The sequence below is a fragment of the Miniopterus natalensis genome, chromosome 4, assembly GCF_054644295.1.
Source record: "Miniopterus natalensis isolate mMinNat1 chromosome 4, mMinNat1.hap1, whole genome shotgun sequence".
In the NCBI taxonomy this organism is placed as follows: Eukaryota; Metazoa; Chordata; class Mammalia; order Chiroptera; family Miniopteridae; genus Miniopterus; species Miniopterus natalensis.
The window spans coordinates 82,811,066-82,837,070 of NC_142084.1; the positions used below are offsets into that span (position 1 = coordinate 82,811,066).

General features: G+C 49.7%; 1 protein-coding gene across 1 annotated transcript in view; it reads left to right on the plus strand.

The window, feature by feature from the left end:
• Positions 1-19,714, plus strand: part of GALNT10 (polypeptide N-acetylgalactosaminyltransferase 10) — a 170,558-nt gene extending 150,844 nt beyond the window's left edge. The window contains exons 8-12 of the mRNA XM_016214053.2: positions 6,648-6,755; positions 11,909-12,130; positions 13,645-13,761; positions 14,953-15,102; positions 15,667-19,714. Coding sequence (XP_016069539.2) covers positions 6,648-6,755; positions 11,909-12,130; positions 13,645-13,761; positions 14,953-15,102; positions 15,667-15,825 — 756 coding nt within the window. The 3' untranslated portion in view covers positions 15,826-19,714. The remainder of the gene's footprint in view (positions 1-6,647; positions 6,756-11,908; positions 12,131-13,644; positions 13,762-14,952; positions 15,103-15,666) is intronic.
• The last annotated feature ends 6,291 nt before the right edge of the window (positions 19,715-26,005 follow it).

Here is a 26,005-nt window from a genome sequence, read left to right on the forward strand (position 1 = left end):
ACATAAATGATCACTGAGTAGTCACTGTTGATGTTGGTGGTTGATGTGATCGGCCTGCAGTTGCAGGAAGGCAGGAGTGGGAAGAGCTTTGAGGCTGACAAGACAGAGGCCAAAGGCTTTGGCACCAGGCCCAGCTTTAGAATGAACTCAGTGAGACTTTGGACAGCTCACGTGCCCTTTCTGCTGAACCTTTATTTTCTCATCTACAACCCCAAGGGAACTAACAACCCCAAACTCACAGGGATGTCTGGAGACATGGTGTGAACTGGCAGGCACCACTATGTTGAGAGGAGTACCCAGTGGTTGTCCAAGTATGGCCCCCAGGTCAACAGGATCAGCAGCACCTCGGAACTTGTTAGAAATGCAATTCTCAGGCCCCACGGCAGACCTGCTGGGTCAAACACTCCAGAGGTGGGGCCCAGTGGTCTTAGTTCTACCAAGCTCTCCAGATGACTCTGATGCCAACCCAAGGTTGAAAACCATGGCTTAATGAATATGTGGGGTCCTGTACAGAGAGGATGCTCAGGTTGGGGTGTGGAAGACAGAGAAAGCAGGGAGGTTGACCAGCAGGTCCCAACACCTTCATCCAGTTTTCAAGGCTCCATATCATGGGGTGATCAGATCCACACTTGGCTGCCAGTTTCTATTCCATCTCTTCCAGCAGGGTTCTAGAACAAGGCTGACCAATGACGAGGCCACGTGTGAGTGAGTGAATGAATGAGTGAATGATTGAGGGAGTGAATGAGTGAATGGGCTGCATTGCTTATGGAAAGAAAGGCACTTGTGTCCAAGTGAGTGACTATAGGTGGAGTCCAGCAGTGTGGAGAGGTCCAGTGCTGACCGGAACAGGTGGCAGAGGACCCTGATTGAGAGCCAAGGGTGACCCTTTTATTCTGTAGGCACTACAAGTGCTGACAGGGGTCTTTGTGGAAGCCCATGATAGGGTCAGGGCCAGGCTTTAGAAAGACTAAACTAGAAAGGTACAGTCTCCCTGGAGGCTTCAGATCTGCCTAGTTCTGAGGACCCAACCCCAATTCCACCCTGGGCTCTGCCATTTGTGAGCTCAGGAACCAGGGGGAAGGCACTGCCCCTTGCTGGGCCTCCGTTTCCTCACATGTAGCAGTAACTCCCTCCCTGGGTGGTTATGAGTGTGCTCTAGTTCCAAGTACAAGTCAAAACCTGAAGGATGCCACAACTTTACTGAACTCATTTATTAAACACACAAAAAACCCTGCCCATCCGGCGTGGCTCAGCACTTGAGCATCAACCTATGATCCAGGAGATAGAAGTTTGATTCCCTGTCAGGACACATGCCAGGGCTGCGGGCTCCATCTCCAGTGGGGGGCATGCAGGAGGCAGCCAATCAATGACTCTCTCATCATTGGTGTTTCTCTTTCTCTCTCCCTTGACTTTCCTGTCTCTGAAACCAATAAAGATTTTTAAAAAAAGACAAAAAACCCTAATGTAAGGCAGCCTCCCCCTCATTTTATGGCCAAGTTGACTAAACACCTAAGGATATTATTGAAATAGTCAAATACTTAATTTATTAATTTAGATACACATATGCTTAAAACCATATTATATAAAATTATATATTAATTTAGAAGTAAACTCAAATGGTTTTTAAACAGAGTAACATTGTCTTTTCCTACCCTTTTTACCAACAGCATCCACTGACCATTATAAACAGCCCAAACTAGCACGAGTGGGGTCCTTTCTGCTGTTAAGACTTCCTGAAACAGTATCTTGTTGTTCAAAACAAAGTCATGTAGTCAAAGTAATATGAGCCTCTGGAAGACATAGGTCTAATGCTGTTCCTTCTTTTCTGAGGGGGATCGTGTGGCACACGTGCAGTGCCCACCACCTGTAGTGACAGCTGCCCCGTGTTCAGGTAACACAGCACAGATTGCTCCCAGTTCTCTGTGCTTCGGAGAGACCTCTTTTCGCCTCATTGCAACCCTAGGAGGTAGGCACAATAACTCATCCTGTTTTGCGGATGAGGAAACTGAGGCTTTCCGACTCAAAAAACTTGCCTAGGAGTTTGGATTCTACCTCAGCCTGTCTAACTTGGGAACCGAACTCAGAGCAGCTACCCTGTGCTCCTCCTAAGCACACAGATAATGCAGAATAATCAGTGGTGATTATCCTCATATTATTTCCCCAAAGTGCAACTGAATAGGGTTTGAGCTCCATTGGGGTCCTCTGCCAAGATGCCAGCAGCAGAAGGCAGCTGGTTTCCAGGCAGCCATCCCGTGACAGAGCGCGGTTTCTCCCCAGCCCCTGCCCGCTCCTGTTTTCCTCCCGGGGACCGGCCCTTCTGCCGCTCTCCCCGGGTCCCATTGTGTCTCCCTGATGCACATCACCAGTCGTCTCTTTCCTCTTCGGTTTAGGAGATAAGAGCAGGCAATTGTCTTTTATAGACACTGTAATGAAGCCTGTCATCACACAAAAGAAGTTTGCTAATAAAATAAATCAAAGCAGCAATGAAAATGTATGGGAAGCAAGCTTTTACAATGAGCTCTGTACTCGTCTCGTGGCGTGGTGCTTCCATTGAGGAGGCAGCTCCTCGGCGGGAAGCACCGAGCACGGAGCTGACAGGCCACGTGGACACTCCTTATGGTGAAACAGGCTCCCAGCGCAGGCAGGGGCGGGGTGGGAGCTGGGACAGGAAAGCTGACAGCAGAGAGGGGCTGCAGAAATATCTCAGCGGCCTGTATTTGTCTCTATCCAAATACGATGGGATCCCAGCCAAACACGATTCTGGCTGTGGCCGGCACTGCAACCCCTGCTCCCTGCCACCAGCTGGACTCGTGCTGGTGTGTTACCTGGGGCAGAGGAAAACAGTCTTGGGTGCCTGGCCCCCAGTGGCGCCTGTGACTGTGCCCTCTTCCCACCTGGCCCTGTCATTCTGGTCAGTTGCAGGTTCTGCCATGCACTCAGTTAGAAAAACCACTTCCTCTCTCTGAGCCTCAGTTTCTCCATTTGGAAATTGTGCCATAGGACAAAAGACATGATGGTGTGGGGCCAAAGGGTAAACGCCCGATGAGGAAAGGGTGGCTCGCTAGGTGAATGCTTTATGTGAGGTGACACAGCTGCACAAACTGGCTTTGGGACTAGAGAGTGATATGTGCTTACCATCCCATGCCGTGGTTTTGTGGGTCTCAGCTGTGACAGAAATGGGGGAGGACCCTAAATGTACACAGGTAGGTGACCTGGGACCCAGGACCAGCTCTGACCAGGTCCCCAGCCCAGGGTGAGCCCTGACACTATTCTTTGCCTCCAGCTTTTATCACGTCCTTGGAAGGAGAGCCCCCACCAGACTTGAGATCCTGCCATATAATCAGTGAGCACCATGGGGTGTAGATGTGTGTAAGATGCGTTCTGGGTGGCAGAGGGAGTTCTGGAAGGTTGGCTGTGCCTTGCACAGCCCTTCCCAGGCTGCTCAGGTGCTCCCAGAGGACTCAGGAGCTGGCAGCAGCTTTAGCTGAACAGGTGCGTCTGTCTCTCTAAAGGCAGTTCCCATCCTGACTCAGCCAACAGTGGATCGTGTCCAGGGCAGGGAAGCCGTGGAGTAAACCCATCGTCCAAAGCCAGGACTCCTCTGGGCTCCGGACATCCCTCAGCAGATCAAGGTCACCCTAGTCCCTCAGGAACCTTCAGGCTGATGGCCAGCGTGGTCAGGGCCAAAGAAACCTGAGGACACAGCAAAGAAAAGGATTTGGAAATCGATCATCTCTGTGCATTAAGCAAGGTTCCTTGCCAGGCAGAGCGTAGACACAGCCTCGTTAGCTAATGCGAGTTTAATATGGAGTTGAGAGAGCTGGACGCCAGCCTAGCCAACGGCCCAGGGGACGTTCAAAAATAGAGTGGAGTAAGGTGTCCCCCACCTGCTCCACGTGCTGCTCCTCCCAAAAGGCAGGGGCAGCCCAGCAGCATCCTGGGCAATATTCTCCAGACAAAAGCATCACTTCGACATCAATCACTTTGTATAAAAGAAGAGTTATTGTTATGGGATCCTGGCGCCTGATCAATATCTCCTGCTTTGAAAATAAACTTCTTGGCTTGGCCTTGACATTAATCTACCATCAGGAGCCCATTATCTCAAGACCAATGTTCTGTTCTATTGACTTGCTCCATTTTTTTTTTCTCCCCCAAGATCAGAATATAATTGCATTTCTCCAGGCAGCACTTCCACTAATTGCAGCCCCATACACACATATCCCCTTGCGAAAAGCCAGGGACAGAGCACATCTGGGGTGAAATGAGGAGAGTGGCTGGCAGGGCGTCTAGGGGGACTGAGAACCCTCAGGTGCATGAGGTAGAAGGAAGAGTGGCCCTTCTAGAGCTCATGAGTTGTCAAGACATTAAATCCCTAGTATCCCATTGAGCAGGTCAAGCTGAAAAGGGCTCTTTTACACAGAATTGGCATTGTAGGTGTACCACTCCCCCTTATTCCACAAATGAGGACATATGGTAACAAGATTAATAATAATGTCCCAAGTCCAGCTGTGTCCCCCCATCACGACAGCCCCTGAACCATGACCGAAACCATGAACCACAAACCAAAGCCATGACTGCCTCATCTGCAAGAGCCTCCCAGGCCTTCCCTCCCCCAAGCCTGCACCCTACTGGCCGTTCAGCACTCCACAGGCAGTCATCTTTGTGAAATAGAAATTGGATTGTGTTGTCTCCCTCACTGAAGACTTTCAGTGCAGACTCCCTATTCTGTTCTTTAAGACCCTTATGCTTGTCCCCACTCATCTCTCTGGCCTCCCCTCCCATCATTTCTCCCTCTATTCCAGGCCTCTGGCTTGCTTTGTTCAGTGATGATGCCAAGCGTGGCCCTACCCCAGGGCCTTTGCACTTGCTCTTCTCACCACCTGTTCTCTCACCCCTCAGATCTTTGTGTTAATTTTACCTTATCAGTTAAGTCTTGCCTCAAATATCCCCTGCTAGATTAGGCTTTCCCTGACAGGTGTGGGTGATAGCAGCCCACACATCCATCCAATGAGTCTATACAGTGACCTAACTTTGGCTTCCTTACAGCACGTATTGCCATTTGAAACTATCTCCCTGTGTTAGTTACCTACTGCCACAGGAAAAAATTACCCCCAAAATATAGCACCTTAAAACAGTTATTAATGAAAATTTGTGTGGGTCAGGGATTTGGGAGTGGCTTAGCAGGATAGTTCTGCCTGAGTGTCTTGAAGTTGTAGTTGGTGTGTCAACCAGGGATGCAGTCATCTGAAGGCTTGACTGGGGCTGGAGAATCTGCTTCTAAGATGGCTCATTCATGTCGCTGGCAAGTTAGCACTAGTAGCAGGAGGCCTCAGCTCCTCACCACCTGGACCTCTCTACAGGGCTGCTTGAGTGTCCCAAAGCAAGTGATCCCAGAGAGTAAGGTGGAAGTCTTACTATTTCTGCAGTGTCCTATTGGTTACACAACTCAGTCCTCATGTGACCCACTTGAGAGGGAACTGCAAATACCAGGAGGCAGGGGTCATTAGGAGGGCCATCTTCAAGACCACACCACACTCCCCCAGTGAGAGCAGCAGCCCTGACTGACATTCACTGCTATATGTGCCCAGCACAGTGTTTGGCATATAGCAGATATTCTGTAAATATTAGTCAAATGTATGAATAAATCATGTGGCATGTAAACTGCTGTGTCTGTGCCAAGTCTCATGCTAAGCACTTTACATGCACTATCTCATCCCCCAGGCCTGCCCCATTTAATCCTCTGCAAATGAGGAAACAGCCTCAGAGGAGTTACTACCTCCATCAAAGTCACAAAGCTGATAAGTGGCTGAGGCAGGATTTGAACCCAGGATTGCCGAGGAGGGTCTGTTTAGGCTGGGCCCCTCAGTGCGTTTGAGTCAGCGTTGATTGTACTTATTAAGAATTCTCAGATTGCTGTCAGACCAGCGTGCACTCAAACTCAGGAGCTCTCTGTGATGCCAAATACGGAGGGAGACACAAGGAAAAACATCAGGTCCCTTGCTGCCACCATCCCCAGCTGCATGACTTAGCAAACCAGACTGCAGAGAAGTGAGGGCAGGGAGCCTGCTGCCACTGCTCAGGATGACCCAGCAAGAGGTGTACAGATCCAGGAGGAATCTAGTGCCACAGTCAGTAAATACAGAGCCTGTGTGCTACCCTATCCCATCTCATACGTGTGGCAGACCTCACTAAGCGATCACCTAGTCTTCCCACTGAGCACCCGATACCACCTTAGAATTCTCAACAGCACACAGCATCCACAGTTGTTTAGAGCTCAGAGCTCAGACTCTGGAGTCAACTAAAGCTGGGTGTGAATTCTGGCTCCACCATTACCCTGTGATCTTAGACAAGCCTCTGAGCTTCTGTAAGCCTCGGTGTCTTCATCTGTAAAGTGGAGCTCTGTCGCCACCTATGGCGCAGGTGTTCTGACGAGACTGAGATGAAGCCCGCAGCATAGTGTCTGGCGGTGAGGAGCATGCAGTGCTGTCGGCTATTTGTACTGCTGTTGTCACTGTGTTTTCCTCCGTCCCTAGTTCTGTAAATGGGGCTTTAGTAGACAAACCAAGCTGATGCTTTCGATGAATGCACTAAGGAGGGGGGCGATGAACTGGAGGCAGAAATATCATCTCTCCTTTCTCACCCTGCAGGTATGGATGTGTGGGGGCCGCATGGAGGATATCCCCTGCTCCAGGGTGGGCCACATCTACAGGAAGTATGTACCCTACAAAGTCCCCGCCGGAGTCAGCCTGGCCCGGGTAAGCTGGTGGCTTCCCTGGAGGCGTGGGGGGAGGGTTGGCCTAGGCCCATTAGCAGAGGAGAGACACTCAGAGGCACCTGGAACCCCAGGCCAAATGATCCCTAGGTGTGCCCCCCACCATTCTCCAGGTGAAATCCAGTAGAAAAGAACTTAACTTAAAGCCCTGTTTACCCACTTATCACCTGTGTGACCTTGGGAGGGTCACGCAACTCCTCTGAGCCTGTGTTTCTGCCTTTGTTTAAAGGAAGCTAATTTTTTCCAATTCTTAGCATTGCCGGGAGAATTAAGGAGATGGCACAGTCTCCCAAAGTGTGGCAGACAAGATGATTTGAGGTGGCAGACATAGAAACACTTTTATTTACATGTGTTTAAATTTAGAAATTAACATATATTAGTGTAGCAAACTCGTGATTTCACAGACATTGTGACTTAGGATAAAGACAAAGCAGGTGCAGAGCTGAAGAAACATGTTAGATAAATATTAATGCAGGTTGAGTGGTATGTTTGGGAAAGCCTGAGACAACGGCACTTAAAAGTGTCTGGCACAGGGGCAGTTAGTAAATATCAATGTCTCCCCCATTTTAGTGCCAAAAAATTCTGTGTCAAACTATTTCATGCCTTCAGATGGGTTGTATTAATCTTTGCTTGAACAAAACTGGCCACTGGCTACAAATGGAAATCTGTTAGCCAGAGGTTTGGTGGGGTGTTTGGTTTTGTGGTGTTTTTTGGGGGGGTAGGTATGACATATTTCATGAAACTTTAATAATAAATTTTAAAACAGTAAGTGTCTTGAAAAAAATCAAGACAACCACAAAAGAAAACGAAAGAGAAGGGAGTGTCCCCAGAGGGTAAAGAGGGTCGCAGGGAGATTTGGGGGAAGCTTGAAAGGTCAGCACAGCTTCAAGGGTGAGGACACGCCACCCCACTCCTGCACCTCCCCTACAGCGCTCCCTTCAGCCTCTTTGGCATGGGCCTCCTCAGCCCAGGCCCTGCCTCCCCCTCCCTTAGCACCTGACAGTCAAGCAGTCAAGACCTGCAGGATTGTGGAGCCCTGCCCCGCAATTTACAAGAAGACAGATTAATTACAGCCCCCCCCCCAATGCTAGGATGGGGAGCCGTCTCCGGAGGCAGCATGCTGCGCCTCGGCTACGGGGCGGCTTTGAGGGAAAAGAGAGCCGGCAGTGCCCTCTAGTGGTAGAAGGTTGCAACAACAGCCACACCAGCCCTCTGCGCTTTGGACAGCTCCATGGGACTGGGGACGGGCTGGCGGGGGCGGGTCCTAGATTCATCTGAAATACTGTTTGCAATCTCAGAGAGGTGTCAAGGCAGGAAAACAGCGCAGAGTCGCTCAGTATGCCAAGACCGACTCTTCCAGCTGTGAGGGATGGTGGGACCATGAGGACACCGCTGACCCCTGAACAGAACCCTTCCCAAAGCATCCTCTCCCTATCCGGAGCTGTCACTTATGACATCCTCCCGGTCAGGAGGTACTGCCGCCTCCTGTTTGTGGAACCATAGACCGGTTCAGTGGGTAACAGCTAACTGTAGTAACACAAAACTTCTGTGAGTAGGCATCTCGCAGAGCATCTTACATGCTTATCCCACTTAAGTTTCACTTGTTTTTAATCCCCATTTTAAACATGAGGAAAGTGAAACAGAGACATTAAGTACCGAGAGCCAAAATTCAAACCCACTTAGGTCTGACCTGTGCCTGAGACAGAGCATTTGTCCCTTAAATAGTGACTGCTGTTAGTACCAGTATTCATGTTAGCATCAACATTAGCAAGACAGGAAGTTTATGTCAGTGTCTTATCTGAATTCTGTGTTTATATACTTTAATTTATTTTTGTCTGTACTGAATCAGTTTCCTGTGCCTTTAAACCAGTTAACAGCCCGGGTGGTACCCCATGTAAGTTTGCAGGACCACAGAGCTGCCTCTGTAAGTTCCCCTGACGTCCAACCTAGTGTCTAACTACCCTCATTTAGTTGCAGATCAGATTTTAAATGTTTGCTCCATGTTTTAACAACCATTTCCTTCTGGAGCATTATCTCGGAGAACATCACTTTGATAGATTTGAGGAGAGGTATTCCCAAAGCCCTGAGAGGACCTGATAAAGAGGGCAGCCGAAGTCTTACTGAAGTTGTGCCAACTCCAGAAGGACAAGCAGCCAGACAGCAGTGAAGTAGCAATGCAGGGAGGAGGGGCCAACCTCCAGCTTGCTGCCTACAGAACAAGCCGCCAGTCTTCATTGGTTCTCTAACTTTGCCAAAATCCTTCTCTCTTTCTCTAGGAAAGGGGTCTTAGGGAAGGCAGTAACAGAAACGCACTCAAACTTGGCAAAACAAAATTGGAGACTTACTCCAAGAATTGGGCAAATCTCTGTAATCTAAGCACCAGAAGAGCAGGACTGGGACCCAGAACTAGGAAGGTGTTAGGAGGAGGGATAAGAGAACTGCAGAGCCCACTAAAATCGCTGGGTCCTTTCCATGATTTTAGCAAGAGGAGCTGTAACAGAAATGAATGTAAAGTCCTTTACTTTGGTCCAAACAGTCAGCTGTACAAAAGTTCAAGATCTGGGAGAAATGGCTTATTAAGTCGTGTCTGGAAAATGCAATATTCGTTAAAATCGTAATTTTTTTTCCATTTTTTACTGGATTTATTGGAGGGGGTGACATTGGCTCGCAAAACCATACAGGTTTCAAGTATACAACTCAACAAAACATTGTCTGCACACTGCATCCTGCACCCACTGCCCCAAACATAGTCTCCCATTCCCCTCCCCCTGCTTTGCCTACCTCCATCTACCACCCCCATCCTCACCCTCCCTCTAGCAAAAAAAAAAAAAGTAATTTAAATATCAACGAAAATTAAAATATATGCGATCTGATCCTTTAAAAATAACACAGGTGCCCGGCCGGGCATGGCTCAGAGGTTGAGCATCGACCTAGGATCCAGGCGATCAGGGTTCGATTCCCGGTCAGGGCACATGCCTGGGTTGTGGGCTCGATCAATGACTCTCTCATCATTGATGTTCCTGTCTCTCTCTCTCTTCCTCTCTCTGAAATCAATAAAGATATAAAAAAAAAATTTTTTTTAAAAGAGAATAGCACAGGTGAATTTCAGCACCTTTGGCCACCCTTGCCTGTGGCTTGAGTAAATTAGACAGTGAGACAAAGGACCTGGGCAGTGGGCAGCCTGGAGAAGGAAGACTTCAGGCTCCTTAGGCCTTCAGCTTCCTCTGGGCACAGTTTTAAATTAAACCCAGCCTTTGCCCTGTAGGGGCCTGCTGGGGATAAGACCGTTCCTGAGCTGTTTTCTAACCCACTGTTGACCTCTTCAACACTCAGGATGGAGGCGGTGGTAAGGAAATGCCTTAGTTTCCTAGTCCCAGACTCAGAACCAGCACAATTGAGGAGTTGGTGAATTTTGTCTTTGGTACCAGGGCCTCCCTCCTGTTGGCTTCCTTCCCCCTCACTCACTGTTTTCGTGTGGCGGTGAGCTAAGAATGGTTTTTACATTTTTAGATAGTTTAGATAGTTGGGGTCAAAAGAAGATTATTTTGTGACACATGAAAATGAAATTTCAATGTCCATAAAGTTTTATTGGCACGCAGCCACACGCATTCGTTTACATAGTGCCTAGGGCTGCTTTATAGCTACATCATCAGAGTTGAGATCATATGGTTTGCAAAGCCTAAAATATTTATTATCTGGCCCTTTACAGAAAACATTTGCCGCCGCCCTGCCTTAGGTCTGCTTCTAGAGCAGTCATTTACACTGAGGGTGCGAATGACTGATAACAGCCTCAGTGCTGACTCCCTTTCACCCTTCAGAAGAACATTTGAATTGCAGTAGGAAAAAAATATTTTTTATGATGGAGATAAAGCCTGGAGTCTTAAATGTGTATGAGGGGGGGAGGTTCTGGCAACAACCGGAGGTCAGAGGGCGATGTGGGAGCAGGAGCGCCCCATCCCCGGCACTGCGCCCGGCAGGGGGCGCCGCCGCGCGGACGCAGGAGGACCGCGCCCGCGGGTGCGCAGCGCCCACCTTTCCTCCGCCCAGGTCGCTCACAAACAGGGCGTCTTCCCCTGCTGCCTCTACTTGCCAGTAATGTGGCTGTCATTTTTTAAAATTGATTATCCAGTGCTTCATAATAAAAGTAGTAGCTACTGGCCCACCTCAAAAAATTATTTAAAATTCCAGCCGCTGATGGAATTCTACCGTTTGGTTGCAAATTATCATTTGTTTTTGCCACGCAGCTTGGGCAGCGCTTTTAGTTGAAACTGACAGAAACGCAACTCAAATCGGTTTAAGCAGAAAGGGAACTGACTGACTCACGTCATCCTTAAGTCCTGAGGCGGGTCGGGCTTCAGGCGCGGCTGGATTCAGGTGCTAACGGGGGGCGTGCGCTCCTCGCCCGGCCCTCAGCGGGGTCTGGTTCTGGGCCGACTTCACCGCGGGCGGGCTTCCCGCGCAGCCCAGCCGCCCCGCGGCGCCCGGCCGTCGGAGCCCCCCCAGCGCCCGGCCGTCGGAGCCCCGCAGCGGGAGCGGCGGTTCCACCTTCCCCGTAGTTCCGGCAGAGGTTTCCGGGCTGACACATGGTTCTGATTGGCTTGGCTGAGGTCACGTGCCCGCTGCTGCCCAATCCCGGTGAGCAGGGCCGTCTGGGTTCCCAGCCGCCTGCCGAGCCCTGGGCCACGAGAGCAAGTGAGGCAGAGGTGGGTCCCCGAAGGAAACCAGCGGGAGGCTGTCCCTAGAAAGGGGGGATGGCGCCGCGCAGCCCAACAGCTGCAGCCTGGCCCTGCCGGTGGTGGCGCAGCGGTGGAGCGGTCGGCCCTTGAACCTGGAGGTCACGGTTCCCTTCTCGGTCGGGCACGTGCCCGGCTGCGGCCCCATCCCCGGCAGGGGGCGTGCAGGAGGCAGCCGGTGGCCGACTCTCTTCCATCGTTGACGGTTCTGTCCGCCCCCTTCCTCTCTCTCAAGTCAATAAAAACATTCTTAAAACACCACCACAGCAGCCTGTTAGTTGCAAGTTGTAGAGTCCTTAAAACACGCAGACAGCGGGCTCAGCGGCGCGGTGGGCTGCGGCCGTGGACGCCGCGGGGTGGGGGAGAACCTCGCAGTGCCTGACCTTGCCCGCCTGCGCCCCAGAACCTGAAGCGAGTGGCGGAGGTGTGGATGGACGAGTACGCGGAGCACATCTACCAGCGCCGGCCCGAGTACCGCCACCTCTCCGCCGGCGACGTGGCCGCCCAGAAGCAGCTCCGCAGCTCCCTCAGCTGCAAGAGCTTCAGGTGGTTCATGACGCAGATCGCCTGGGACCTGCCCAAGTTCTACCCGCCCGTGGAGCCGCCGGCAGCAGCGTGGGGCGAGGTGAGTCTCGGCGCGGGGCCGGCCGCGTTATCGGAGCCCCGTGCAAAAGCACGCGCGGACCTATTCACAGCACGGGGAAAGTGCCGGCGAAGGTGTAAAACGTAAAACTTGTGCAAAATGCACGCGCAGACCCCTATTCACAGCACGGGGAAAGTGCCGGCGAAGGTGTAAAACGTAAAATTTGTGCAAAATGCACGCGCAGACCCCTGTTCACAGCACAGGGAATGTGCCGGCGAAGGTGTAAAACGTAAAACTTGTTCTCGTCTTTCCCAGTCTTTCTGTAGCATGGTTGTATTTTTTTGTTGTTTGTTTTTCCTGTTTAATGGTCTAAGTAGGAAAAAATTAAAACTGATTAGCATAAATTTTACCATTCACCTTTATATATGCACTGCCAGTTTTAACGGCACATAGTAGGGCATTTAGCACATGTGCAGAATCAGTGAAATTTCACCATTTGTATTTCAACCCTTGTGCACACATGTGTATTTCTTACCAAAACAGTGGAAACACTGCACAAAATGAACTAAGCTGGTTTTGTTTCACTTATGAATAAACACTATCTCCCTCAGGCTACTGATGAGTGAGGAAGAGCTGAAGGAAAAGGAACTGTGGGTGACCCTATACTTCCCTTCCCTTCTGGGCTGTTATCTACTGCTTAAGTGGTTGGCTGATCCAGAGAAGTAGCACAGGCACGAAAGGACGAGACAGAGCTCCTAAGTCTTAGAATGCCATTCAGCCAAAGCAGGTTCTGGTTGGATGGGTTCTGGGACCTGCCAGCACCCCCACTTAGTCATGGATGGAAGGCACATGCTCCCTTTGAGTCTTACTGGACTCCCCCCGATGTGGGACCCCCAGAATTCTGGGCTCCGCAGGCGCTGTAGGCAGGCATGGCAAAAAGGAACATGGATCCTCGTATAACATGTCACCTCTGCTCACATGCCTGCTCCACTGTCCCATCAGATTTCACTTACAAGTTCAAAGATAAGTTATTAAAAATTTTAAGACAGAGACAGCAGAGCTTTGATCTAGCACAGGCCCTTCTGAGCGAGGGGCCTTGGGCGATGGCTCATGTCACGCACCCATGAAGCCAGTCCTGCTGGAGAGGCAGACAGTCCTCCCAAGGGGGAGCACTCAGTCACCGGCTCCTGGCTCCTAGGTCTCCAAGCTCAGAGGATGCACTCACTTGTACATGGATATAATGGAGCTTGGGGAGAGGGAACAGATTCTGAGAGGGGGCTGGGAAGTCCTTCTTTACCACCCCTCGCCTCTAGCCCCCCCACCCTGAGACTGCATGCTCTAAGGCAGGGGTTAGAGGGGCTCCTCTCTGTGGACTGGGCATTCCCTCACTCAGGGCTCAAGGCTCTGCCACAGCCCCGGGGAAGGCTTTATTAGGATAACTCAGAGCTGAACTCACCTGATATCTCTGCTTCGGTTCCCTCCTCCACCCCCTCAGGGGCCCCAGAGGGTGTCCTGAGGTGCCTCACTGGTCCACTCCTTTCCTCTTTCTTGTCCAGATCCGCAGTGTGGGCACAGGGCTGTGTGTAGACACGAAGCATGGGGCCCTGGGCTCTCTGCTGAGGCTGGAAAGCTGCGTCCGGGGCCGCGGGGAGGCCGCCTGGAACAACATGCAGGTAAGTGCCTCTCCCTGGGACTGGCAGCCAAGCTCTCTGTGCTCACCTGATTGGGACTGGGAGGGACAGGCCACAGTCAATGATGAGTGACAAAAGTCAGCCCGAGGGCAAGTTATAAAAGCTTCCTGAACACCTTGGAAAGAGGAATCCTTCACACTGCCGTAAAACCACCAATGTGGACCTTTGGTTACAAATGGCCCTCACAAAAAGAGGGAATTATTGGCTCATGTCACTGAAAAGTCTAGGTGATTTCGTTGGGATCTCTCCACTGTTTCAACTTGGCTCCCCTCTCTGTCAGCTTCATTCATAGCCTGCCTCTTCCCATGGGGTGGCAGATGTGACATCAGCAGCAGAGGTCCAGCCCCCAGCGGGAAGGCGTGCCCCTTCCAGGAGTCCTGGCAAAGCCCTGGGGCTCTCACATGTTGGCCTTCCTGAGCCAATCACAGCAGGGACATGATACAGTCACATGCTCATTTCTGCAGCCTGGGGTGTGGTCAGCTTCACCTGAAGGAGAAGAGAGACAAGATTGCTTCCCCAAGGGATCATTCCCAAGAGGTGTTCTCAGGAGAGCAAGGAGTGCAAGCCAGCCTTACCGGAAAAGCCACCACTCTCAGGACATTGCATTTAGCTTTCCATGGTCCCGTTCTCCAAGCAGTTACCCCAGTGTTCCGTCACACAGCATCCTCTGAATCTTGGCTCAAGGATACACTTTTATGGCCTCCTTACTGTGGGCTTGCTGGCATTTTGGAAATGTACACTGATGTAAGCCTATAAGGTGGGTCCTGTGCTAAAAGAGAAGTCAGAGGCGCACAGCATGCTCGCTGAGAATGGGCAGCACCGCCTCACACGGGCACAGCGCCCAGCCTGCCCATCTCTGCCCTCCCTCGGAAGTGCTTGCCGCCCCCCCGTCCTTTCTTGGGAATGACTCTCATTAGATAGTGAATCTTCTTGACTAATTCTCCTGAATCCTCCGAGGCCACAATATGTCGGATTTGCTTCGAAACAAGGTGAGGGTGGGGTAAAGTTATACCGAGTTTTACCACGAGTGGGTAGTTGTTGAAGCTGGGTGATGGGAACAGATATGGCCAATATACTCTTTCTGGACCTCTGTATTTGAAATTTTCTATAATTACAATAAAAGAAAAGGTCCCCTCGCTTTGCCATTTTGTCATGATGTCCCTGTGCGTACAGGTGTTCACCTTCACCTGGAGAGAGGACATCCGGCCTGGGGACCCCCAGCACACCAAGAAGTTCTGCTTTGATGCCGTCTCCCACACCAGTCCAGTCACCCTCTATGACTGCCACAGCATGAAGGGCAACCAGCTGTGGAAATACCGAAAAGTAAGGCTGTGTGGGGAGGTAGGGCGGGGGGGACAGGGTGACCTGCTTGATTTAAAAAGAAAAAGAGAGAGAGAGAGGAAGAAGGAGGAGGAGGGAGGGAGGGGAGCAATGTAGAGCCACATCCCTCCCAACAGCCCACTTACTCATGCACATGCTCCACAAACCTACCACAACTTTCAGACATTAGAGAGAAGCCAGAAATCCAGAGTTTTATGTGAAATCTCTAGAATCTGAAATGTTGTCACCTGAGTCCATTAAACACACACGCATGTACACACACACACACACACACACACGACCAAGGAAATTTGACAAGATGGGTAGTGACTAGGACCCAGGCCCAGAAGTGGCATGCTTCACTTATGCCCACATCCCAGTGGGCACAACTCAGGCACATGGCAATGCCATCTGCAAGGGAGGTGGGCATAGTCTCGCTGTGTACTCAGGAGGAGAGCCACACAGATCCTTAAGCAACTGGCCAGTCACTGTCTCCTTGCTGTTCCTGCTGCTGCTCTTTGTTCATCTCCCCAGCACAGCGGGGCTGATAACCTCCGTGTTTTGCAGGACAAGACCCTATACCACCCCGTCAGCAGCGGTTGCATGGACTGCAGTGAAAGTGACCACAGGATCTTCATGAACACCTGCAACCCCTCCTCTCCCACCCAGCAGTGGCTGTTCGAACACACCAACTCAACAGTCCTGGAAAAATTCAATAGCAACTGAGCCCACATGTCTCCGTGCAGGCCTGGCAGGGTCCTCCCTGCCACTCACTGTGGCCTTCCTCTCCGGGGGGAGGCAGGGCTTCCGTGGGCATCGTGATGCAAAGGTTCTGGCCAGCTGGTTCAGGGTGGAGCGAGCTCTTAAAGCTGGAGCCAGGCATCTGCCTGGTCCCTGAGACCCTGAGCTGTGGAGTTAGTGTGGGGAGCAGGCCCCACAAGCGGCCCCTGAGAATGCAGAGCCTGCTTTAACTCCTGATGGCATCTTGGAGGTCCAGGCAGGCCCTCTCAACTTCGTCACCATGTTCCCTTGAGCATTGTGTGGGAGAAATGCCAGGGCAGCCCTAGGCCACCCAAAAATGAGGCTAAGATATGACAGTCCTTTAGAAAGAGGCAAATTTTGCCTGTTCAGTGCAGCTGTTATCACATTGCCACCTATCTGCAGCAGGAGAGAAGGGGCCACTGGTTTCAGCCTTTTAGTGTTTGCCTGTCATGGGGGTAAGTGCAGTCACTGCCCAGCTTCCATTCTCTGTAATGGCCCCAGGCAATGCCACTGAAGGCCATACCTGGGCCCTCAGAATGTTCAGTCCTGAACACCAGCCAGCTGCCAGGCCTGGGGTCAGATGCTGGACCCTTAGACACTCCTTTGCAGCCTGGACATATGGGTGTTTCCATTTGCTTTCTGGGTGCTTGAAATGCCCATTGTAGCTCCCTCCAGGCACAAAGACAACCCAGCCACCAGCTTTTCAGACCATGTTTCAGATGGCCTTGGGCCCATGGAAGAGGCCTAGTAAGATCTCCAAACCAGAAATTCTGGCTGTATGTCCCTGGTCAGTGCTTCCATTTCTCCTCTCCTCTCCTTTCCTCTCCTCTCTCTCTCCTCTCTCCTCTGCCCTCCCTCCCTCTCTCCCTAGCAAGAGGTGAAGTGCTCACCTCACACATCCAGAGGCCTCCAGGGTAGACCACGGCTAGGATGCCTAGTCTCTGACCTCATCATGGTTCTAGTTCTCATATCGAACTCTAGAATTTTAAAGAACTCTAGAATTTGACCACAGACTAGAGTGCTACACAGGATTCTGGGATTCTGGCATCTGATGTGGGTTTCTAGAATGTTGTGATTAAAGGAGCCAGCCAGGTGTAATACGGTCAAGGCAGCCCTCAGCCTAGAGACAGTCTGTGAAATCCCAGGTGATGGCCTTGGGGGAAATGGGGGGCTTTGTCCATCAGCTCCTACCAGAGGCCTTGTTGTGACATGGTCCTCAGTGCAGACCTGAAGCCCTGCAGCCTCCCGCCATCGCAGCTGCAGTGGAGAAAACCCAATGTCCTAAGAACAGACGCACACCCAGCTCCACGCCAGTCCTTCTTGTTTACCTTTTGCTTTGTTAATTACACGTCAGGCTCCCAGAGGGCTCCCAAACTAATAGGAAGCATTTCTGTAACCAGCCTGCCACCCACTGATTCAGAAATAGAAATTGCATTCTACAATCTATGGCTTCCATCAGCTGGCCCAGGAAATACTTGCAATCGGTATTCCAATTAGAGTCAGGTCTCTCGATTGTATCATTTGCCAATTAAATAACTGAGACATAAATCTGGGAACAGAGCCACAAATCTGCCTTTGAGATGCTGGCTGATCTCAAGGCCATCAGTGATCTGGGGGAGAGGGGAATAAACATTCCCAGTCATGACCACCCCAATTAAGCGTGCAGTTGGCAAAGCGTCACTTCTGTCTGCCCCTGTACCAGCCCTGCTCTGGCCACCTCTCTGCAGGAGAGGCTGCCCCTGTGCTGGCAAAGCTTGCTTGTTGAGTCCTGGTATCTTTCCCAAATAAGTGTTATATCTTTAGAAGTGGCCCTCAGTGGGAAGGAGTCAAGAGATGAGGCCCCTTCCAGAATCTAGGATAACAAGAGTGTTGTAATTTGGAGAGTCAAGTTAGGATTCCTCATCAGAGAGCAATGCAGCATCATTAAAATAAAAACTGTGCCTTTTAAAAAGAAAAAAATGCAAATATACAGCAAATCCCTAAACTTGAACCATTTCCTAGTGCCTTGCTAGACAAACATAAAGGGGCAGGGATTGGGGGGCGGGGAGGGAGTATTTGGTGGTATGTGCAGTTCTTATTGGATGAATGTGTATTTCTTAATGTCTAATTTCAAGCAGGAGACGTTGGGCCTAGAGCAGGATCTAAGATGCAGATGCCCCCCCCCCCCCCAAGGGCAGAGGCCAGAAGTTGTCCCAGTTAGTGTAACACTCCACTCAGATTAAAAGAGCAGCTGGACAGCTCGTGTAGTCTGTGGCCTAGAAGGGCCTCAGCAGCCCCTGGGAGAGGGCCCTGTTTGGAGGCCATGCCTGCAGTCCTCCATCCAAGCCCCCAGACAGAGTGCAGAGCACTGGCTGGATTTCCAAATGGTCCCACTCCAAGTGGATGACAGTGTTCTCGGCACGACCGGGACTCATGTGGAAAGCAGGAGCAGCCCCAGCAGTCCTCAGCCTTCCCTTCTCCCATCCTTTGGGTCTCCTTTTGAGTCTGGTTTCCCTCCCTCAACAAGGGATGAGAAGGTCCTCTGAGCATGCTGGCGTTTGTCACTGATGAGCCCACATCTGTAGGGGCTGGAAGTTGACAACATGTGTGAGAGGGATGGCAGGAGACCAGTTCATTGCCTAACTGACCAGCTGGCTGGTTGCAGCCACTCATTCTTTTGGCCTCCTTTTTTTAAACTAGCTGTCTTAAGGATTCAGATTCCTACTCACACCCCCAGCTGATGCCCAAATAAAACATCCAGGAGCCCGTGGAGAGGCTGTCAGGTAAGGGGTGAGAATGTGGACCCTTTTCCCTCTAAAGCCTTTATTCTGAGCATAAGGTCACAAAACAAATGAGTGGCTAGAAGGTATCATGACCGTGTGGCCCACCAGCAGGCTTTCCAAAGGGGACTCCAGAAACATTTCGGAATAGAAAGAGCAGCCTTGCTGTAAGTACAAGGCCTTTGGAGGTGGCCAAATGTGCAGGCCTGGATGTGCCTCCAATTGGAGCTTGTTTCAACTTTAAAAGCAGTCCAGAAATTGTCATTTCTCCCCTTTGGGAAGAAATAGCTCAGAGACAGAAGGGGGTGCATATGTAGAAGGGATCTGATGAGTGTGACATTAGGTCCAAGGGAGAAAGCAGTTACTGAAAATGGAGCATATGGATTCCCAAAGTCCACATTATAGTCACTTTTCAAACCTCCTACCTGTTGAATTTCCTTTTCTCCCTAAGACACAGGTGACATCCTTGAAAATGGCTCCATATTTCTTTCTGTGCATCTCCGTTTTTCTAGTCTCTGGAATCTCAAAAAGTGGCAAGCACCTTCCAGGCATCACTGGGAAATCTAGATTCTTTGCTTCAACAACCCTTAGTTGGTACAGATTGGTGATCTCGTATAATTCCTAGGAGACAATGCATTTTTTATGTTTTCTGAAGATTTTTAAGTGTGGGAGAGGGGCAAGGAGTGTGTTTCTATTCTGGAACTCTTCTCTGCTTTCAACTGATGCTCTTTGTGAAAATCCAAGTAATATTTTAGTTCAAACTTGATCTTGAGCCAAGGCCCACTGCCACCTCTGGAGTGGGTCTTGGACCTACATTCCAAGTGACAAGGTCCTGTTACCATTCACTCCCCAAATGGTTTTGATTCAGCCATGCCAGACCATAGAATCAGGCTCCTGTTCTGTTTGGGCTTGAAGTCTGGGTTCCCAAGGGAATTATAGGCAGGAACTGTTTGAGAAGTCAGATGGAGATTTCATAGAGAAATCTCAAGACCGCCAGCCTCTCTTCTCCTGCCTGGAAAAGTGAGCCTTTGTGAAGAACTGATTTACATGTACAGTTGTGATTGTGACTGAGTAAACCTCCAGACTTTCTCTAACGTGGTCTCTGGTTTATTCCTGGTCATGCGCCATTCTCCATTCCATCATGTGCCACGTAGTCATTGAACACCTACTCATTACGCAGACCCTCTGCTGGGCACTGAACACATTCCCAACAGCCATCCTTCTAGAGGAAGGCAGACCTAAAACAACTAACCAAGATGATTTCAGATGTGAACAGGGCTGTGAAGGATATAAAACAAGATATTAGAGACTGGAGTGCCTTATCCAGAAACAGATTTAGAGAACTTGGCAATTTGCTCCACATTAAGTAGGATGGTCAGGGAATGCCTCTCTGTGAGAACTGAACAATATGAGGGCATGTGAGCCAAGAGGCAACAGCAGGGAGAGTTCTAGGCAAAGTGAACAGCTAGGCAAAGGCCCTGAGGCAGGAAGTTGTTCCCATGTTGGAGACAGAGGGAGGTGAACTCACAGTGTTAGCCAGAGTGGCCCACAGAGTGCTTTACAGACTATAGCTAGTAGTGGAAGATTTCAGGAGGGCAGTGACAATTTGAAATAAGCTTAGCTCATTTCTGATGCTTACCCATCAGCCACAAGTCTCTACTTACCAAAACATTTGATGTTTTTTGAGCATTAGATTTGTGTAATGCCATGTGGTGGAAAGAGCACTGGCTGGCCCAATTCTGCAACAGACTCAGTGAGATCTTGTGTAAATCCTGCCCACTTTCTCGCCTCGGTTTTCCTCAGTAAAAATGAGAAGTTTTTGGATGATGCTTCCAGCTCCACCTATGTTCCTGTGGTTGAGTCTTGGTGTGGGGCTGCAGGTGACCATGAGCAGAAGCTGCCTGCTGTGCTGTCACTCAGGGCCCACCAGAGGGCGCCTTGGGCCACAGCTTGGAAAAGGCTGATGAACAGAAAGGGGGAGTGTGGTCGGTTTAAGTCTGATCCCGTGGATATTTCCTTTTGTAGCTTTCATTGTTGTTTTGAAAAATCTTTTACCAACAAGTTAACTTCTAAAAAATTTTAAATGTTTCTTTAAAGAGCTTAAACTCTTACTAGGAAAAAAAGAGAGGGAAGAACATTCCAGGTGTTGGGGGGCAACAGGTGCAAAGGCGCTGTGGAGGGAGGTGACCGCTATGAAGGTCAGTGAGGCTGGAGCAGAGTGGGAGAAGCAGAGACAAGAAGTAGGAGGTAGGCAGAAACCAGCCCCTGTCGCGCCGTGTTAAGGAGCCTCTGGTCTTTATTTTAAAAGCAGTAGGAAACATTAGAGGGCTTTTAAATGGTTCAGATACACCCTTGGCTGATGCTAGAGCCAGGAGTGACTTGCTCAAGGACCTGGGCACACAGTAGGCACCTGGGGTAGCTGGCCCTTGGTGCCTCCTCAAAGCCACTGACCACTGGGAGGAAAGGTCCGTCTTCCCTGGAGCAGGTGAGAAGACAGGGAAAGATGACACTGAGCATCCTCCCAAGCCCCCAGTGAGGAGAAGCCAGGCATCAACAGCACATGGCTGCACTCAGGGTAGGTGCTCTGGGGGTGTCACACTTATTCAGAAACAGATTTAAAGAACTTGGCAATTTGCTCAAAGTTTTGAATTCCTGTTTTCTCTGTATTTAGTTGAGATGGGGGCTTTGAGGTTCCTAGTAAGAGCCCAATAAGTGTTTGATAGACAAAGACAGTTTGAGTAATGTAGTTTCAGGTTATGCTTTAGGCCTTTCCTCCCTCCACTCAGCCCACAGACCTGACAGAGTGCACCAACGTTCATCATATGCTATGTGCCCTTCCCTTGAGAATGTCCCTTCCTCTCTCTGGGCCTCAGATTCTCCATATGACAATGGGAGAAGGGGAGCAAATTAGATCATAGGCAGCCTGGACTCATAGTTCTACAAACCTTGTATCTAGGATTTTGTGGTGGATTTATTTTTCAAGCTCAGCAAGGGGATAGGAGTGGGACCCCCTCCCAGTTCTGCTGGTGTCTCCTAGCTTAGGGCTTCTGGGCTTTTGCTGAAGTGGGTCCAGGATTCCATATTCAAAGCATCCTTCCTACAGCTGCTCACAGCTCTGCCAACCTCTGGCCTCAGGCAGCTGCCTCCTCTCCTGTTCACCCTCAAGGCCTGGGCTGCCTGGCTTGGCAGTACCTGGGCTCCACCATGATGCCCCAGGGCAGCCTGCAGTTCTTACCCTCAAGTCTGGCTTGATTCAGGGCTGTCCTGGTGATGGCCCTTGGTGTACTCACACACTAACACACAATCCCAGAGAAACAAAAGACCACTTGGTGAACCCTTAGAAAAAGCAGGTTTCTCAGCAACTTTACAGCTTTTTTTCATGAGCTACTTTGAATTGAAGTGGCGTCTGATCTCCTGCCAGCTCCTGCCTGAGGATGGGGCAAAGGGGATGGCAGGTCTGCCTTTGCTGGAGCTGAGAGCTGAGCTCCCCCCATTGCTCCATATTTCCTATAGATCATTAGTTTGTTAACGTTGAACTTGGGGCCAACAGCACTGTAACTAATGACTCAAGGAAACTGACACATCCTAGTGCCTACGAACACTAGATGGCACCTCGGCATGGTACTTGAGAGACATTTTAAACCATAACCACCAACAGAAAGCACAAAAATATGAAAAATGTGGCACAAAACAGACCACAGAAAGGACACTTGCTTACAGCATGAGAGAGGAATCGGCCTCAGCTGGGAACATGCATGCTTGTTAGGTGACTCGAATATTTCCCATTCTGCCCATGCACGTGTCTGTGTGACCTCTAAGCGCCACCAGTGTTAGCTTTGAGGTTACAAATACATTTTAGTGAGTAGGCACAGTCACAAATACAAAATCAGTGGAAAATGAGGATCTTTTGTTATTTTATTTACTGTCTCCTCCACTGAACTTCTGGAGCACAGGGCTCTCGCTCTGTCATCCACCATCTCACTCCCAGCTCTTAGCAGAACCCACTTGGATCTCAGACACCGCTGAGCTTCTGATCAACCAACCAGCCACCCCTGGGATTTTAGTTTTGCAAAATTTATTAACAATCATTATTTATGTTACTATGAGCTACATCAAGGCCAAAATAAAACATCTTTCCAGGACTGACTTTTCCTAACCAAACTCACAAAAGACTGATATATAAATGAAAAGTTGTTCATTTTTTCATGGGCGTTAGAATTGTCCAGTGACCCAAATAATTATGTTCACTCTCCCAGTATCAGCTGAATTATAACTTAGACGTTTGCTTGGTGATCTAGCATTAAAGAAAGAAGTGAGGAGGACTAAGGGATTTTTTTTTTTTTTTTGCCTTCTCATGACAGAGTTTACACACGCCCCTACCTAATTCCATTCATAATTGGTTTCTGAAAATGTGACTAATGTTGAAAGTACTAAAGTCAAACAACAAATTCATTCTGTCAACAGGGCATATCTATTCCCAGGGAATAAGAAATGGTATAACATTTCCAATTACAACCGCATTTTTAGACATAATCTTTGAGGATATATTTCCTGCCCTTCCTACTTACTATAGCTTCAATTTGATTATTTCCCTTCACTAATAAAATTTTAAAAAAGGCTTAAGAACATCAAGTGGAGGCTAAAGATTCATCCCTTTCAACAAATCTAGTGATTTCTCTTTATAGTAATTATAGTTAATGATACACATGCTTCCTTTATCGAGATATAATTCACCCACTTAAAGTATGTTCATAAGGTTGTACAACCACTACCACTTCCTAATTCCAGAACATTTTTGTTGCCCCAAAAAAGAAACCCTGTACCCATTAGCAGTCGCTCCCTACCCCAACCAGCCCCTAGTTCCTCAGCTGCTGGTAACTGCTAATCTGTTCTCTATGGATTTGCCTTTTCTGGACATTTCACGTAAGTAGAGTTACAATATTTCCTTAGACATTTCAGACTACAATTACACATTTAGTGTACTTAATTTTCTCAAACTTTAAATGCCTAACAGGGCAGACTTACAAATCTAAAAAGCAACATCCTTCTAAGCACTTAAGCAACTGTTGTAAATTAATGACCTAGACTTACAAACATAGCAAATCAGGTTCTCTTGGCCATTTCAAGAATCTGAAATCCAACACAAAGCAGAACAAGGGTCACAGAAGCTTCTCTCCTGGATTCATTTCTTTATCTGAATATTTATATTTCCTTTCTGGAGTTATAGATTTACTCCACCTGCAAAGGGATCAGACTTTTTTCCAAATACTGCTATTCGGAACCAATCTACATAATAACCTGGGGAAAGCTTATGATGAAACATTCCTTTAGGACTTCAAAATTGCATGTAAAGGATAGTTTAAAAGCATGGTCCGTGCCCCCCAAAATATAGAAAGGCTGGGGGTATCAGTCTGGGTCCAGTTAGGAGAAACCACACAATAATTTGGACAGTCAAACCATGATATAAAGATGTACTAACTATAACAGGGGACAGTAGTAACAAGGCATTGCCTCGTAAGAGTAAAGAGAACTCTAAAGAATACAGGCATAGCAGATACGAACAGAAGCCAGTACCCCAGAGCACCTGAGTGAAAGGGCCCCTGTCCCACTCCCCAATCTGCCCCAGGAGTTTTTGCCAGGGGAAGCTGGTGCTGAAGAAGCTGTATGTGGTGTAGTAGCCTGGCGCTGGATACAAATGCTATTTGAAAAAATATCTAAATGCAGAACGTATGTGGAAAATGTAGATAGAGCTCTTACCCATACCATTCAACATTGGAACCAGTATCACACACCGACTTGTACGGACACCCAGCTGTTCTCCGGGTATGTGTCTGAGCTCCCCTCCTAGAAAATACTCTTTCAAGACAAGGGTTGTGTTTCAACCCTCTCCTGTGGCCAGCCCCGAAATGAACACACGCAACGTGGTCCATAATGTGCTTTCGGATATATGAACTCTGAGGGAGGATGCTATTAAACTGTGCCTCTTTTCCATGAATTTTTTTTATTGTTTTTTTTACTACTGTAAAAAGCAATAAATATTTATTCCGGAAAATGTAAAGGTAGAACAACAGGAGAAAAATATCAACCATATTTCTACTACCCAGAAATGGCTACTATTAGTACTTTGGTGCATTTCTTATGCACAAATAGTTTTTATTTTTTAAAACATAGTTGTACATACATCATATCTCACATGCATTTTACATCCTGCATTTTTAACAGCATAAAGCATTTTTCCAACTCATCAATTCTTTGTTGAAGAGCCTGCTGAATTATTATACATAGAAAATGTTTACACTGATGTTGAAACTAACCTTAAATGTTGAAAACATCGTAAGTGACTGCAAAATATCTCATTCTGAAGATGCTGGCTTACTTAACCACTTCCCTTGTGGAAGTTTTGGGTCATTTTTCTTATAAATAACCCCATCATGGACTGTTTTCTCGGGTAGGTCCGCTTCCTAAAACGGCTGTCCCGCGTGTAAAGTCACTCCTAGGGCGAACAAATACATTTAAGGCCACTGGGGAAAACGAGATCACAGGGCATCTGCTTCTAAGCACGGAGACTAGTAGCTTTCCTTTTTCAACACGACAGAACCAGAAGCCTCTCCAGTGCCAATCAGTACTACCAAGCGGGCTCCCGGAACACTCCCTGGCCCCTCCACGCACCAAGCCCCACGCCAATGCTACCCAGCCCTAAAGGACTGCACGACCTCTTGACCCTGCTGGGCATTTGGGGCCTTGCGCCCCCCCTTGTCCCCAAGCTGCCCAGCGGAGGGGCCTGACTAGGGGTGCTAGACTAGAGGACTTCCCTGCTGACCCTGCTGGGTATGTGTGGCGGCCTGGGCACGAACCCCAAGCTCAGGGCCTTGGCGGGGCACTGTCACCTCGCAGGCAGGCCGGGAGGCTTAAAGCAATAGAAGCTGCAGCCCACAGAGCTCCAGGGAGGTCCCAAGACACCCTCGAGCCCTCCCCCGCGCCGAGGCCGGCCCTTCACCAGCCCCCCCTCCCCCCGCTCAACCCCCTCCCCCCCGCCTTTTCTCCGCGTGCTTCGCGGCCCCTTCTCCTTCCCGCGGTCTGCCTTGTCCAGCCTGCAGGCCGGATCCCGGCTTCCGACTCGTCTCAGAGGAGGGGCCCGCCAAGCCCCGGGGGGCCCCTCTCCCCCCCCTTCTCCTTCCGCGCGGACCGAGCCAGTCCCGCTCCCCACAGGCCGCGGCCTCCGCCCCCCTCAAGCAGCCTGCCGCCTAGCAAGTGCCGCCGTCACCCCATCACCTCCTCTCCTCCGCACGCCTTCCCATGTATAGATATCCCCGACTTTGTCCTCTGTCTTTCCCGCCATGGCTGGCTTTCTGTCCTGTTTCACCCCCCGCCTCCCACGGGTCTGC